The sequence below is a fragment of the Eschscholzia californica genome, unplaced genomic scaffold, assembly GCF_041429995.1.
Source record: "Eschscholzia californica isolate CP2 unplaced genomic scaffold, dmEscCali1.0.p SCAF_3, whole genome shotgun sequence".
Classification (NCBI taxonomy): Eukaryota; Viridiplantae; Streptophyta; class Magnoliopsida; order Ranunculales; family Papaveraceae; genus Eschscholzia; species Eschscholzia californica.
This window is the reverse complement of record NW_028238420.1, coordinates 65770661-65783780: the sequence shown is the minus strand read 5'-3', so window position 1 is coordinate 65783780 and position 13120 is coordinate 65770661. Positions and strand designations below refer to the sequence as shown.

The 13120-nt window shown below is 36.4% G+C and overlaps 1 protein-coding gene and 1 pseudogene across 1 annotated transcript; both read right to left on the bottom strand.

Moving 5' to 3' along the window:
- Window positions 1-1021: 1021 nt before the first annotated feature.
- Window positions 1022-2110, bottom strand: LOC147553507 (AP2/ERF and B3 domain-containing transcription factor At1g50680 pseudogene; annotated as a pseudogene).
- Window positions 2111-3912: 1802 nt separating this feature from the next.
- Window positions 3913-8462, bottom strand: LOC147553506 (glucose-6-phosphate 1-dehydrogenase, chloroplastic-like). The gene is made up of 10 exons (XM_086667645.1): window positions 7815-8462; window positions 7239-7468; window positions 7053-7147; window positions 6736-6850; window positions 6209-6414; window positions 5974-6123; window positions 5768-5888; window positions 5465-5694; window positions 4962-5162; window positions 3913-4367 (listed from the first exon to the last, which is right to left on the bottom strand). The coding sequence occupies exons 1-10, from the start codon at window positions 7993-7995 to the stop codon at window positions 4100-4102; spliced, it is 1797 nt and encodes a 598-aa protein (XP_086523771.1). The 5' UTR covers window positions 7996-8462; the 3' UTR covers window positions 3913-4099.
- Between the last annotated feature and the right edge of the window lie 4658 nt (window positions 8463-13120).

Sequence of the window (13120 nt, the reverse complement as noted above, 5' to 3'; positions counted from 1 at the left end):
ATCCATCTCATGGTCTAGTAATCCTTATTGCCGCGACTAAGAAGTCGGTAAGAGATTTCAACAAAAAAAAAAAAGAAGTCGGTAAGAGTATTTTTCATATCCCATACTCATAATTATTTGTAGTTATGAAAGTTTCTATTGTCAGTGTGGGACTATTCACACATAAAGTGCATGTGACAAGAATACTTACTATACATACCATAAATTTACTTGAATTGTTGTGTTGGAAACGGCTGTACCTGCAGCTTCAAGCGGGTTGATGAAGTTCTGTTTTGAACCGGCTTGAGTGCCTATAGGTACACCAATCTGGGCCAGACATCAGTAAAAACAAGTAAAGAGAATTGAGCAGGTAATGGTTGTATCGGAAATTATACGACTGCTACAATTACAAATGGCCAAATGGGTACTAAGGACTACATGTTTATAGCATCCAGACAACCGATATAAAGAGCACAATTAGATAATAAATGGTTTTCGAAGAATAAAGTATACTCACAAAGAGCTTATACTCCTAGCCACTTGATAATGAACATGTCACAGAAAAACATGTACCGAGTAGGAGTACTACTTATCGATTAGCCTATAAAACCAACAACTCCAAAGGGCCTTCAACAAAAAAAAAAACTCCAAAGGAAGGGTAATATTTCAAGTCATGGCAACAATTAAGAAGCACAGCACAATCTGAGGTGGGATTTTTTTTCTTCTCATTATCTGAATTTGACTCGTCGACTCAAATAGATGTAAAATCTAACTCAACTAGTTTATTCAGTCTAGTCAGACAAAAACAAAATTTTCATGTCTGACTGTAGTCAATTAAGATTTAAGATCGAGTTTCCGTACCTGAATATGAAAAAAAATACCCAAGTAAACTAAAACTTTGTCTTTCAACAACAACAACAAAAAAAAAAAAAGTAGTGCTCTTTGTATTAATTCAAAAGTTACAATCACTCTTAGGACCGAATTCCTAAAAGCTCGAATTAGAAAATGAAAAAGAGAAGCAACTAAATAATATAGTCCTCTGTCAACTTATATTTACGCCGAAAAGTCTAACACCCTTGTTCTCCATCACCACCGGTGGTGGTGGCAGAACTAGTCCGACCATTACATTATCTTCTTCTTTTGCTTGCCCATCCCTACTTGATGGTTCACACTCAATACTAGTACTACTTCTACCACAACCTAACTGTAAGTCTAACCTATTCCCAACATACCCATCGAATCCACCAAAGTGACCGATGTTACTTTCATCTCCATTATATGATATATCTATCATGTCGAACCGCTCCTTCCTTACAGGCCATCCCCTATACTCATATCTGTAAAATGTAATTACATCCTTTGCCTTCAATTCATTCTCTTTAACAAACCGATTCCAACCTCTAGTGAACACAAAACTTTGGCTACTTTTCCAATAACAATATCTAAATTTCCATAATCTCCTTTGCTTGTCATAAAACTCTAAGGGTACTTCATCTCCGCCACAACCATCCGTCGTCGTGTCTTCTTTCGAACCAAGCTCAAAAACTTGGGGGAAGTATTTAACGGCGTACTTCTTTGGGATGACTAACCTGTTAAGCTTTCCAACATCACTTGGTGTCAACTCTTTCTGGAAGAGTTGTTGACATGAATATCCTCCATTACTACCACTCTCTCTTAACAAGTTGTGATCCATCCCAGATTCTTTATCAATTAATGGTAGAGATTGACCCTTCAAGAAATCGACAAACTTAGATTGATAAGACCCATCCTTAATCATATCCAGTACTGCGTCAGTTGTGTATAGATCTTGGAATTTTGGTTCTTGAATAGTTAGATTAGTCCAAGGATAGTTCCTGTGTGCATCCCCGTTTCGAAGTTTAATAGCTGCACTATCGTAAGCCATAGCCGCTTCCTTTTCCGATTTGAACGTCCCAAGCCATACACGATTGTGGTTCTTGTAAATTTGTGCGCCCCAGTGTCCGTTCGGTTGCAAAAGCACCCCTTTGAATCTCGCAGACGATGCCGTGTTGTCTAGTCTTTGACGTTTATTCGAACTACGGTTGTTGCTATAGACATTGGAATCGGAAACTTGAGAAATCGCATCCGACCCACAATGTAATATCATACTCATCATATGTTTCTTCATATTGAGTTCAAATTCTACATTCACGAGTAAGTAGAAGAAGAAAGAAGAAGAAGAAGTTTCAATGGTTTTGAGAAAACATAATTGGGGTTTATAAAGAATCTGTCTTTCTAAAATTTAATCAAGAACAGATATTAAAAATATATTTTTGAAGAAAGAAAATTAGGAAATCATAATAAAAAAACAGAATGTGTTTTGATTAGTTTTTAGAAACTTGACAACTATGATTGATAAAAGAAACTTAATTTGTAATACCAATAATAAAGGCAACAATTAGTAACTAAAGATTTTCAATTTGGGATAGTTTCTGTATTAGTCTCTAATCTAGTATTTCCTAAATTTTTCTTTTTACCGTTTTGTTATTTGAAATTTTGCCAGATACCCAAGTTTGTTAAATCATAGATATTTCCCTAAATTAGTAATGATCTTTATCTCTGTCATGATAGTTAGTAGTAGTATTTCAATTTCTTGTATGGACCAACAATTAGGGTTTCCATAATTAAGGAAAGGGAAACTTGAAGTAATTTGGTGGGAAAAAAGAGAACTATATTATCGTTATCCACAATCTTGGCCGTTGGATATGGTAAAAAAAGAAAATTATCCACTACTCTAAAGGTGAGTAGTCCCATGAACCAAGAAAATAGAAGAAAACCTAAGAAGATCCAAAATCAGGTGGTGAGAGGCAAGAAAGAAAGAAAGAGAAGACCAGATAGATATTCATCAACAACTTAAGAGCATGTCCAATGTGGTGGTGTGGGTGGGTGGGGTGGGGTGGGGTGGGGTGGCCAGCCCTCCAACCCGGGAGCCCAGAGCGGAGCATGGGGACTCCCAACAGTTGAATTGGGGTGGACCCACCCCATGTTTAATTTTTTTTTTTTGTTATTATTTTGTTTAATCTTTTTCTGATTTAATTTTTTTGGTGTAATTTTTAAATGTAAATCATTTTTTATTCTATTTTTTTTAAATAGAATTTCTTTGATTTTTTCTTAACACACTTCATTGATTGAAAACCAAATACATAATAATCGAAATACATAATCATTTTTTAGAGCCAAAATTTAATGGGTGAAAATTAAAACACAAACCTCACACACTTACACCACACATGTACAAAATTTAGATTTGGGAGTCCAACATTGGAGTTGCTCTAAGCCCCGGGGCTCCCAAAATTCAGGAGCTCCCAAAATTGGGAGCCCGAGCCCCACATTGGAGTTGCCCTAAGAGCTCTCTCTCTCTCTCTCTTGTTGGCTGATTAGGTTGGGAAATGAATTAACTCTAATCTAATAGACGCTCTCACGGACGGTCAGGATCTTCTCACTTGGAGGATTCAACCCGAGAAACGACTAACTGGTCACCCTCTATGGGCACTCCAATTCAACTACCGTGACGAAAATGAAGAAGCCCACTTATTGGCCCACTCTATTTTACCTGATTTAATTTAATTCTGTTCTGGTCCCTGTTTTTTGCTCTTCTGCTATTTTAGTCCACTTATAACTTCCTCTATCAATGAAGTTGACATAGTATGAATTTAGTAGCTGTAAATACCACCTAAGGTTGTGTTTGTTTTTTTTGCGTATGCCTCAATATAAATTGGCTGGACTGAATCGGTTGAATTAGAATTGACTCAAGTAGACTCACCACCAACCAAATCAGTTGTTTAAAAGAGATGCAAAACATTCAGAAAACTAACTCCGAGTCAATTCCAACTTCTAGTCAATTTAGACCTAGAGTCAGATTTCAAATGACCTCGAGAAAACAATGAAAATGATAGACTTTAAGAATCACAAGTCTAAAAACAAAATACTTTTTATTCTTCTAACATCAATTTTCGTTACAAATCTTCACACACCCATCCTTCCCTCTGAATAAAGAACTCCCAACTCCTCATCAATATTACTACTTGTTTCAATCCATCTCCTTATGAGTTCTTTTTTTGGTGCATTGTGACATTGAGATTTGCAGCAAGTCTCTATCTTCTCAAATTTCACCTTTGGTGGTACTCGAAGCACTTATATCGCCCCATCTAACATTGTGTCTAGCTGCAAGATAATGAGCTCCAACCGGACCCCTACTTCCATAAGGATAAAATTCGGGGATTATCTTCTTTTCCTCGAGCTCTTTCAGTAATGGAGTAAAGAGAGCCCAAGCAGCATCTAGTTCATCACTCCGAATAAATAGTCTCCGTTCTCCTTCGATTGCGTCAAGTAGTAGCCTCTCATAAGCATCTGGAATCTCTTTCGAGTATCTATTTTAAAACAAGCAGAAAAAACACCATTAATCAGTAGAAATTGCAGTTTAGTATAGAGTAAGGTAAAGATTAGTTGAGAAGTTGACCCAGCTTTTGTTGACAGAGAAATGAACATATAAAATTTCATCATTGTGTTTCCACTATTTTCGAGATCTGAGATATGTATCTTTACATAGTACTGAGATCGAACCGTTAGATGATGTTGTGTCTGGTAATGTGTCACTGATGGAACGATCCCCGAGTATTGGGTTATTGGAATATATTGAAGAACACTAATCATCCACATTATATCGGACATTTAAAATTCAATATCCGATTTCAAGAGACTTCTAGGTCTGACATTATATAATAATGTAGATCATGATATCAAATTAAGCATCCAAGAGAGGACCAAACCAGGGCAACGGCATCATGTATGTCTGTCTAGGTAAGAAGGTTTTAGCCATGTTCGTTTAGCCTTCAGACTCAAGTTGGTTTCGATACTCTTCAAAGACTGTATGTTTCTGCTGTCCTACGATACCCAAGCCAGGACATGGCTAAAAGCCTAATGCATCCATAATATTTATCAAGTTCTAAGACATTTTTACGTACCTTGCTGCATAGTGAAGATTCAAATTACTCCGATCCAACCTCATTCCCAACCCTGGAACTTTATTATTGATCTTCAAATAAATGGCTTCATCAGGCTGCACTCTGATAACCAGTTCGTTTGTTGTTCGATCAAGATCCATCCCAAAGTTCCGGGTATATAAATTACCAGGGACATGCCTAAACTGTACCCTAATCTCTGCTCTGCACGAGATAAAGGTAAACAACACCCATTTAAGTCAGTCGGGCTCAAAACCGAACATAGGAAACAATAGGAAGAAGATAGTAACGTGGGTAAGGCACACAAAAGAAGGTCAAAAAATTAATGAGGGTGTACAAGGTAGTTTATGGTTGCTTTGTTTTTTTATGAATCTTAATCCGCATTATATTTATGTGAAATTTACTTGTGCCATATGAATTTCATTTTAACCAAGCAAATTACTTTCAGATTTCAATAACAAACACGAACTGGCTACCTTTGATGCCAACCGGGAATGAAAACGTACCTTCTAGTATGTAATGCTTTCCCCGCTTTCATTAAAAACGGAACCCCATCCCATCTCGCATTATTTATGAAAAGAGCAGCTGCTGCAAATGTTGGTGTGAGACTGTCTTTGGGTACTGTAGCATCATCTGTGTAACCCGGATAATTAATACCACCCCTAGTATGGCTCTTATACTGACCAACGACCACATCGTCTAGTTGCAAAGTCTTCATTGAGCGAAGAACTTTAACCTGAAAAAGAAACAACTCAAATTAGAAGGATATACTGACAAAAGCAACGAGATTTTGGTTTGCAAATAGAAACCTTTTCGTTTCTGATATCCTCGGCATCCAAACTGACAGGAGTTTCCATGGCAAAAAGGGCTAGTATTTGAAGAAGATGGTTCTGCATAATGTCTCTTATGATCCCATAACTATCAAAGTACCTGAACGGACAATATCAAGGGGAATAAACGATATATTCTTACGGAAGATCACACCCAAGAATATGTAAGTTTAAAACCAGCTTACCCTCCTCGTCCCTCTGTGCCGAAGTCTTCGGAGAAGATAAACTGAACATTCCTTATATATTGCCTTGACCACAAAGGTTCAAAGATAAGATTGGAGAAGCGAAGAACAGAAAGATTTTCCACAAGCTCCTTCCCCAAATAGTGGTCAATCCTGATGACCAAATGCCAGACTTACTAAGGTTCGATTTTCATAGTACAATTAGAAAGAGAGAAAGTTGTAGCCGGCTAGCTCTTACCTGAAAATTTGATCCTCTACCAAGTACTCTTTTAGGCCTCTTGTCAAAGCAGCGGAGGATTCTGAGTCCCGTCCAAAGGGCTTCTCAACGATAACCCTCGTCCAACCATTGGAAGAAGATGCCGACTGACTGGCAGATTTTACCACTTTTATGAATATATTTGGTGGGATTGATAAATAGAAAAGCCGGTTTGAAATCCTTCCACCCTGAATAACCAATTTATCATTGTCAAAATAAATGGAAACAAAAGATGCTTAACAATGAGAAAAGACATAGTTCATGCTTTCAATTTCAAATAGAGCAGAGAATATCCATATAGACGAAGACAGAATTGAATGGAGTATATAGGTTATTGGGCATATTCAAGATGGTTGGAAAATGGCTATCGCGATCATAACGATGACTACTTTATTGCACATTTTTCCGCCAAATTGAATCAATGCGGACTAGGACCAAGTGGCCATTAAACACTAAAACTCTACTTGTCGTGTGCGGAATTTAGTTACTCGAAATTAAATCCAGGTTACCTCGTGCTCCTTCAGCTTCTTGTCTAGCACAGCAAAATTCTCCTCTGAGTCATACTGCCCAGAATGGTAAAAGCATCTCGCTAGAAACTGCTCCATCTTTTCATTACAGTTCTCCCTGGAAAGTAGAAAACAATCAATATTCAAACGGTAATCATCGAACCAAACTCCTCATCCTCCATCCACAGCAGAAAAACAAACATTACGCAACCCGAAAGTTATAATTGAATGTCTAGAAAAGTGTAACTACTAGACTACTCTAGACACAAGACAACAAGACCCAAGTTAAAGGACATAAAACATTTCGGAGTATTTGATACCTCTTATCAATTCTGCAAGTAAGAGTCTTGCTAACCATGTTTCTTAGTTCGGCATCAGTCATCTTACTCCGAGCATAACCAAACACAGTAAAATGCTGTAACAATATAACAAGTTCTAGTCAAACTCAATTCAAGAATCACACAAGTAAATGAATTAAGTGCATTAAGTTTAGAACAAAATCAAACCTTTGGAAGACAATCCTCATAATAAAGTGCGAAGAGCGCAGGAAATATCTTTTTCTTGGCAAGGTCCCCAGATGCTCCAACCACAGTTATACTAACTGTCTCATCTTCATTGATTTTAGATCCTGCTAGGTTACTCAATTCCTCCGGGGTCGAAATCAATACAGACCCATCTTTCGCCTCCTTTAATGGAGTTTCGTTTGCAATGATGGGCAATTTTGCAGTTACAGCACCTACACCCACATTTATATATCCATTTAATCATCAAAAAGCTTAAAGACAAAAGGCATCACCCATCTAATCCCAACCCCCTTTCTACTAAAACTGAATCATTAGAGTCAGTTAGCAATCTAAGATGATGATACTATGAGGAAACCCACATCACAGAATACAAAAACAACATAATCAAATAAACCCAAGATGCAAAATGACATGAAATTAATGAACTAATCAAACATATTAAGAATAAATTGAGAAATTATCATTAAAACAAGCACAAATCAGCTAAAAATGTAAGTTTTATTCAAACCCAGAGTACAAAAGAGGATTAGGAAACAAAAAAAGAAAAGGGGAACTAACCATCTTGCATGTGAAGGACATTCCAATATCTAGGAGATGGAAGAGAGATCTTCTTAGGAAGAAATTTTTTAGGTACTGAAGAGAGAGTAATACCCCCATGACGACCAGATAAAGAAGAAGCTGAAGAAGAGTTAATACGAGAAGAAGATGAATTGTAGGTTGATGAAGAAAGGGTAGCCATCTTTTTCTCTCTCTAAACTCTTGAGGTGGTGGGTTGGTATGTATGAATCAGAGCTCAGAAGGAAAACCCAACTTCAAAACCCAGAGTTTTAAAGAGTTGAAAATGTTAAGAGAGAAGAGAGGAGCTTTGGAGTCATCGAAGGTGAAGAAGTCTCTTGGAGATCCCCAAAGGGTTAATTTGGGTAGAGAGAGAAAGACAATGAGAATAGAAAGGGGACAAAATCAATTCTGTTTTAAAAATTCGCCAACTTTAGGTTTTGAGGGGAAAGAAGGATTGGACACCAATTTACAAGTAGGAGGTTGGTTAGTCTACAGGACGTGTAGGAATCGTAGGTGTAGGAATCGGGCGGGTACAGACACTCAGCACATACTTAACATCCACTAATCTCGTTAGCCAGATACTTTTCATCTTTGACTATAAGCGTATTCAAGCGGCTCGAAGAGGCTTTTTACAATCATCTCGTGCTCAAAACTCGTCAAAAAAATAATTAGATTTGCCAACCATGGGGTCAGCTTTCAAAAAAAGTTCGTACTCAAAACCTACACATACCCACAAAAAGAGTTCGGCTTGTTGAGCCTTCAGTTATAACTTGGTTTTTCTATTTAGTGATTGATTTGATAAACAAGACCATGCTAAAGCCAATGCATTTAGAGATAAAGTAATAATAATAATAACAATAAATCTAACATTAGAATACATATCGATTATCATAGTTCCTTTCATGACTTATACTTCAAAATTTTAATAAGAAATCACTAGCTAAAAATGCTAATTAAAACAAGAAGTATCTTAAAAGTTCAAACCATAAAAAAAAAAATTATAAACTTGGAAGCTAAAAACTAATCCCACATCAAACAACTTTTGGTTTCATATTCTCTTAAAAAGTTTGCTAAAAAAATAAATTTATATTACATAAAAAAGAACAAATATAAACCCAAAACCTCGTAATATATCGATAATCAACCATCAAGAACTTAGTCCGATAACTATCTATTTTCTCACTATAATAATAAGATGCTCAATTTATATCCATTTTCTCTTCTGTCTAGTATTTCTTTTTCGGATATGGGTCTCTTTGTCTTAGATATGTCGATTATCTTCATGTAATTTTCTGTAACTTTCTCTACTTCATGTTCGAGTACTTCGATGTGTAGAACCTCAATAGTCACCACTACCCTAAGCGAATCCATCTCTCCTTTAGTGACCACTTTCTCCCATTCTTGAGAAATATAACTTGAAACTCCTTCTATCAAAGTGTAGGCATTTTCACCAAGTTTTAAGTCAACAAAAAGGCGGTCCATAAAATAATCTTCACATGTTTCTTTATAACTATCTAAGAATAATATAGAAGAATCTTCCTTCATTGTCATACTCTCTGATCGAATAACTTCTTCTTCTTCTACCGAGTATTTGATTAGTGTTCCTTTCACATTCGACCGTCTCTTTTGCTTTTGTTTCTTCTCTATTAAGTTGACTTGAACAAATAATTCAGATATTCTGCCGTTACAATTGGGCAGTACAAACTTCTCAAAACTTGCCAAATAATTGGTAGGAAGATGTTTAGAAGCAATTTTTAATATTCATATATATAGATAGTATTTAACGGAAAGAGAGTTTGGGTAGGAAACTGTTCCGTAGTCCATTTCCTGATTTCCAAGTAATAAAAATTTTTTTTCAACAAAGAAAAAAAAAAAAGACTGATAATTAGAAAGTTTTGAATTGAAGTCTTTTGGTGGTGCCTTATCTATCTAGATATTATCGGGGGATCATGGCGAGTTCAAAAGGCAGGCCCATTTCTTTTAAAGTCATCTCTTTCCCCTTTTACCCCCAAAGTTTGAAATTTGTTGGTTGGGTTGCTTATAGAGAATCAGACCCTCAAACTCTCACAAGTTTATCATAGCAACACCTCTGTTGGCGACTTTTAGGTCATAGCCCTTTAACAGAAGCCCATATATTTAAGGGAAATGCTAAATGTACAAAGAATCTTGTTGACAAAATGCTAAGGGAACGGTCCTGATCAAAGTCAAACTTTGAAAAACTTTGATGAATTTTTGTCTTTTAGTGAAAATGAGTCATTAAGTCAAGAATTTTGTCAAAGACTTTATACATGTATCACTCCCGTATATTTAAACATCCACTCCTAGCTTAGTTGGTTGGATATGGATGAAGTTGTCGGTTTGGGGAAGAAGAAAAAAAATTGGATTACAAGGAATTGGGTGGAAAAAACATGAGTTTTGTTCTTGACAAAGGCTCCACAAATTCGCTCAAAAATCTTGGTATTTATTAAGTTTGAGCATACACTTAAACAGGGTGAAGCCAGGATTTCGTAAAAACCATACTCAACCAAATATTCATAAAAGAGACTTTTTTTTGTGGTAGGAAGATGGTCTCTCTCTCTCTCCATAAGCGTTTCTCTCTCTCTCTCTCTCTCTTTCTCTCTCTCTCTCTCTCTCTCTCTCTCTCTCTCTCTCTCTCTCTCTCTCTCTCTCTCTCTCTCTCTCTCTCTCTCTTCAACCAGATCTGTGTTTGTTCTTCCGGCGAAGGGGGAGTCTTTCGCCGGATCCCCTTCTTTTCTTCCTTTTTTTACTTTTTCCTCCTTGAATAGTCTCTAGGGTCCTCTCTTTCCTATTTCTCTCCCATCTCTTTTCTCTCTTTTGTTTTCATTCTCTAAATTACATAATCACCATTATTTGGGCAGAATGGGATCAAGTCAATTGACTTAGATATACCTATATTTTCAGAAGGGAAAAAGTTGTGGAGATTTCTTTACATGGTTGATGTGTGCTTCACCATTACAGATGTGTTCTTCACCATTATTAATGCTTAATACTCCCACCAATAGCGCTTACTATTCATCACTTGCGGTTCAATTGGGTTAGAAGAGCCATTCGGTTGTGGTAAAATTGAAAATCGTCTGATCTACTACTATAGTGTTAAGAATTCTAGATCCCAAGCTTATCTTTCTAGAACTCTAGAATTGAGACCTACAAATTCGAGTCATGAGCAAGGAATTAAATTTCCTTTAATTGTATTAGGTATTGGAAAGATTTCTTTGCAAGGTCTCTCCAAAATTGAGTAACATCCTGTTATGGTTGTTTTGACCAAATAAACATTTTCCATCAAATGTTCATCTCCAGTGGGTGGCGTTGATTTTTGGGCAATCGTCGGATTCTAGTGGTGGCGTCGGTGGTGCTCTTGGTGAAAGTTGTTCTTAATTACAGGGTAATAACTGGTTCATTCATATGGTGGTATTAAGGAATCAAAGATCGATCCAGTGAGTGATGCGGAGAAGAAAGAGTTCCTAGTTGTCTATTTACTTAGTATAATAAAGGTTATGTTTCTTTGTTGGTCGTTAGGGCCTGTTATGTTGGTCTTTAGGGTCTGTTTTGTTGGTCTTTAGGACCTTTTGTTATTTTCGTCTTTTCAAGGTCGAGTGTTTTGATCATAGACCACGATTGGGAGTTTCTTCATCAACTCACAACTCTCTCTACCGATATACCGGAATCAGAGGCGCGCTAACCGGAGATCTGCACGCCACGGTTGACGGCGAGAAGAGAAGAAGGTGAAAGAAGCATTGGTTATAAAACTACCCTTAGATGGTTAGTGGCGGTAGTACCAGATGAAGCCCACCAGCTAGATCAGGCAGCTCTTGAGGCACTCCAAGTGGGCGTAACTTGTCTTGTTTGTCCGATTGTAGTTGTGTCTTTGTTATTTTAAACTTCATGATGTAATTCTCATTAGCCTTTTGGCCTTTAAATGAAGTTTGATTTCCAAAAAAAAGAAAATATTCATAAAAGAGTTGGGTTTGTTCAGGTAAAATTTTGTTTTGATACGGTAAACAAGACAAATTCATAAAAGAAAAGCCTTTAGAAATAACAAAACTGACAATCGAAAGTTAAAATAGATCGTTTACCACACTTCCTTTCATGTCCCATTAATCTCCACTTCACTTCATCTTACATGAGAAATCAGTAGCTAAAAGAACTAGAGTAATTATTACAAGAAACGTTCTAAACATTCAAACTAAATTTCTTTTTGTAAACTTTTTTTTTTGTTGCAAGAATTTCTTTTTATAAACTTTTTTTTTTTTGATGAACGTTCTTTTTATAAACTTGGCAACCTGAAAACTAGTTCCACGGCAAACCATTTTTGGTTTCATACTCTCTTCGTTTTTTTTTCAACTGTCTATTTTTCCCTCTAACAAAATAGATTTTTCTCTTCGTTTTCCTCCTACAACTCTTCTTGAACGTGGGCTTCTATGTCTTAGATATCTCCATCTACTTCATGTAATTTTATGCAATTCTTCTCCCTACTTCATCAACTTTCTTATGAACTAGTACTTCCTCCTTCTTGTTTGTCTCCGTCCAGCTTCTGCCCACCACTTGGGACACTACAGGCACCTTTAAACTAACATCACATTCGAGTTCTTCGACACTTACCATCTCAATACTTACTACTATCCCTAACGAATCCGTCCCTCCATTACTAACCACTTTCTCCCATTCTTGAGAAATATAACTCGAAATTCTTGTTATCAAAGTTAAGTAAGAACTCTCATCAAGTTTTAAGTCAGCAAGAAGGCGGTCAATTAAATAGTCTTTACATGTTTCTTTATACAAGAACAATATGGAAGAATCTTCCTTCATTGTCATTTTCTCAGATCGAATAACTTCTTCTTCTTCTATGTAGAAACCCATTTCTTCTTCCTCATTCAACCGTCTATGTTTCTTTTGTATCTTCTCTATAAGGTCGATTTGAACTAATAATTTAATTCCTTCACGATCGTTGGGAAATAGAAATTTATCAAAATTTGCAGAATATTTGATAGGAAAATATTTAGAAGCAATTATAGTTTTCGGCATGGTGGGGCTGAAAATTATATGAAAGAAATTAAGATTGAATAGGCTAGTGGTTATAGTGAAATAAACTTAAATATATATATAACCAAAAGAGAATTAGGGGAGGAGATGGTTTCCTAATCCATTCGGGGGACTACTAATTAGAAACTTAAAACGAAAATTTTGGCCATACCTATCTTAGTTATCTGGATGATAATGGGAGGTAAATGGTAACCTTATGGAGAGTTCTAAGGGCAAGGGGGCCCTTAAAACAAGTTTATCATAGT

Bases quoted from the DNA above. Each gene is read 5' to 3' on its own strand.
- LOC147553506 (XM_086667645.1), bottom strand. From the start codon at position 7,995: ATGGCTACCCTTTCTTCATCAACCTACAATTCATCTTCTTCTCGTATT. The intron at 6,851-7,052 runs GTATCAAATACT...TCTACTTTCCAG, and splicing joins ACTTGCAGAATTGATAAGAG to GGAGAACTGTAATGAAAAGA. The intron at 6,124-6,208 runs GTAAGAGCTAGC...TTTGGTCATCAG, and splicing joins GTAGAGGATCAAATTTTCAG to GATTGACCACTATTTGGGGA.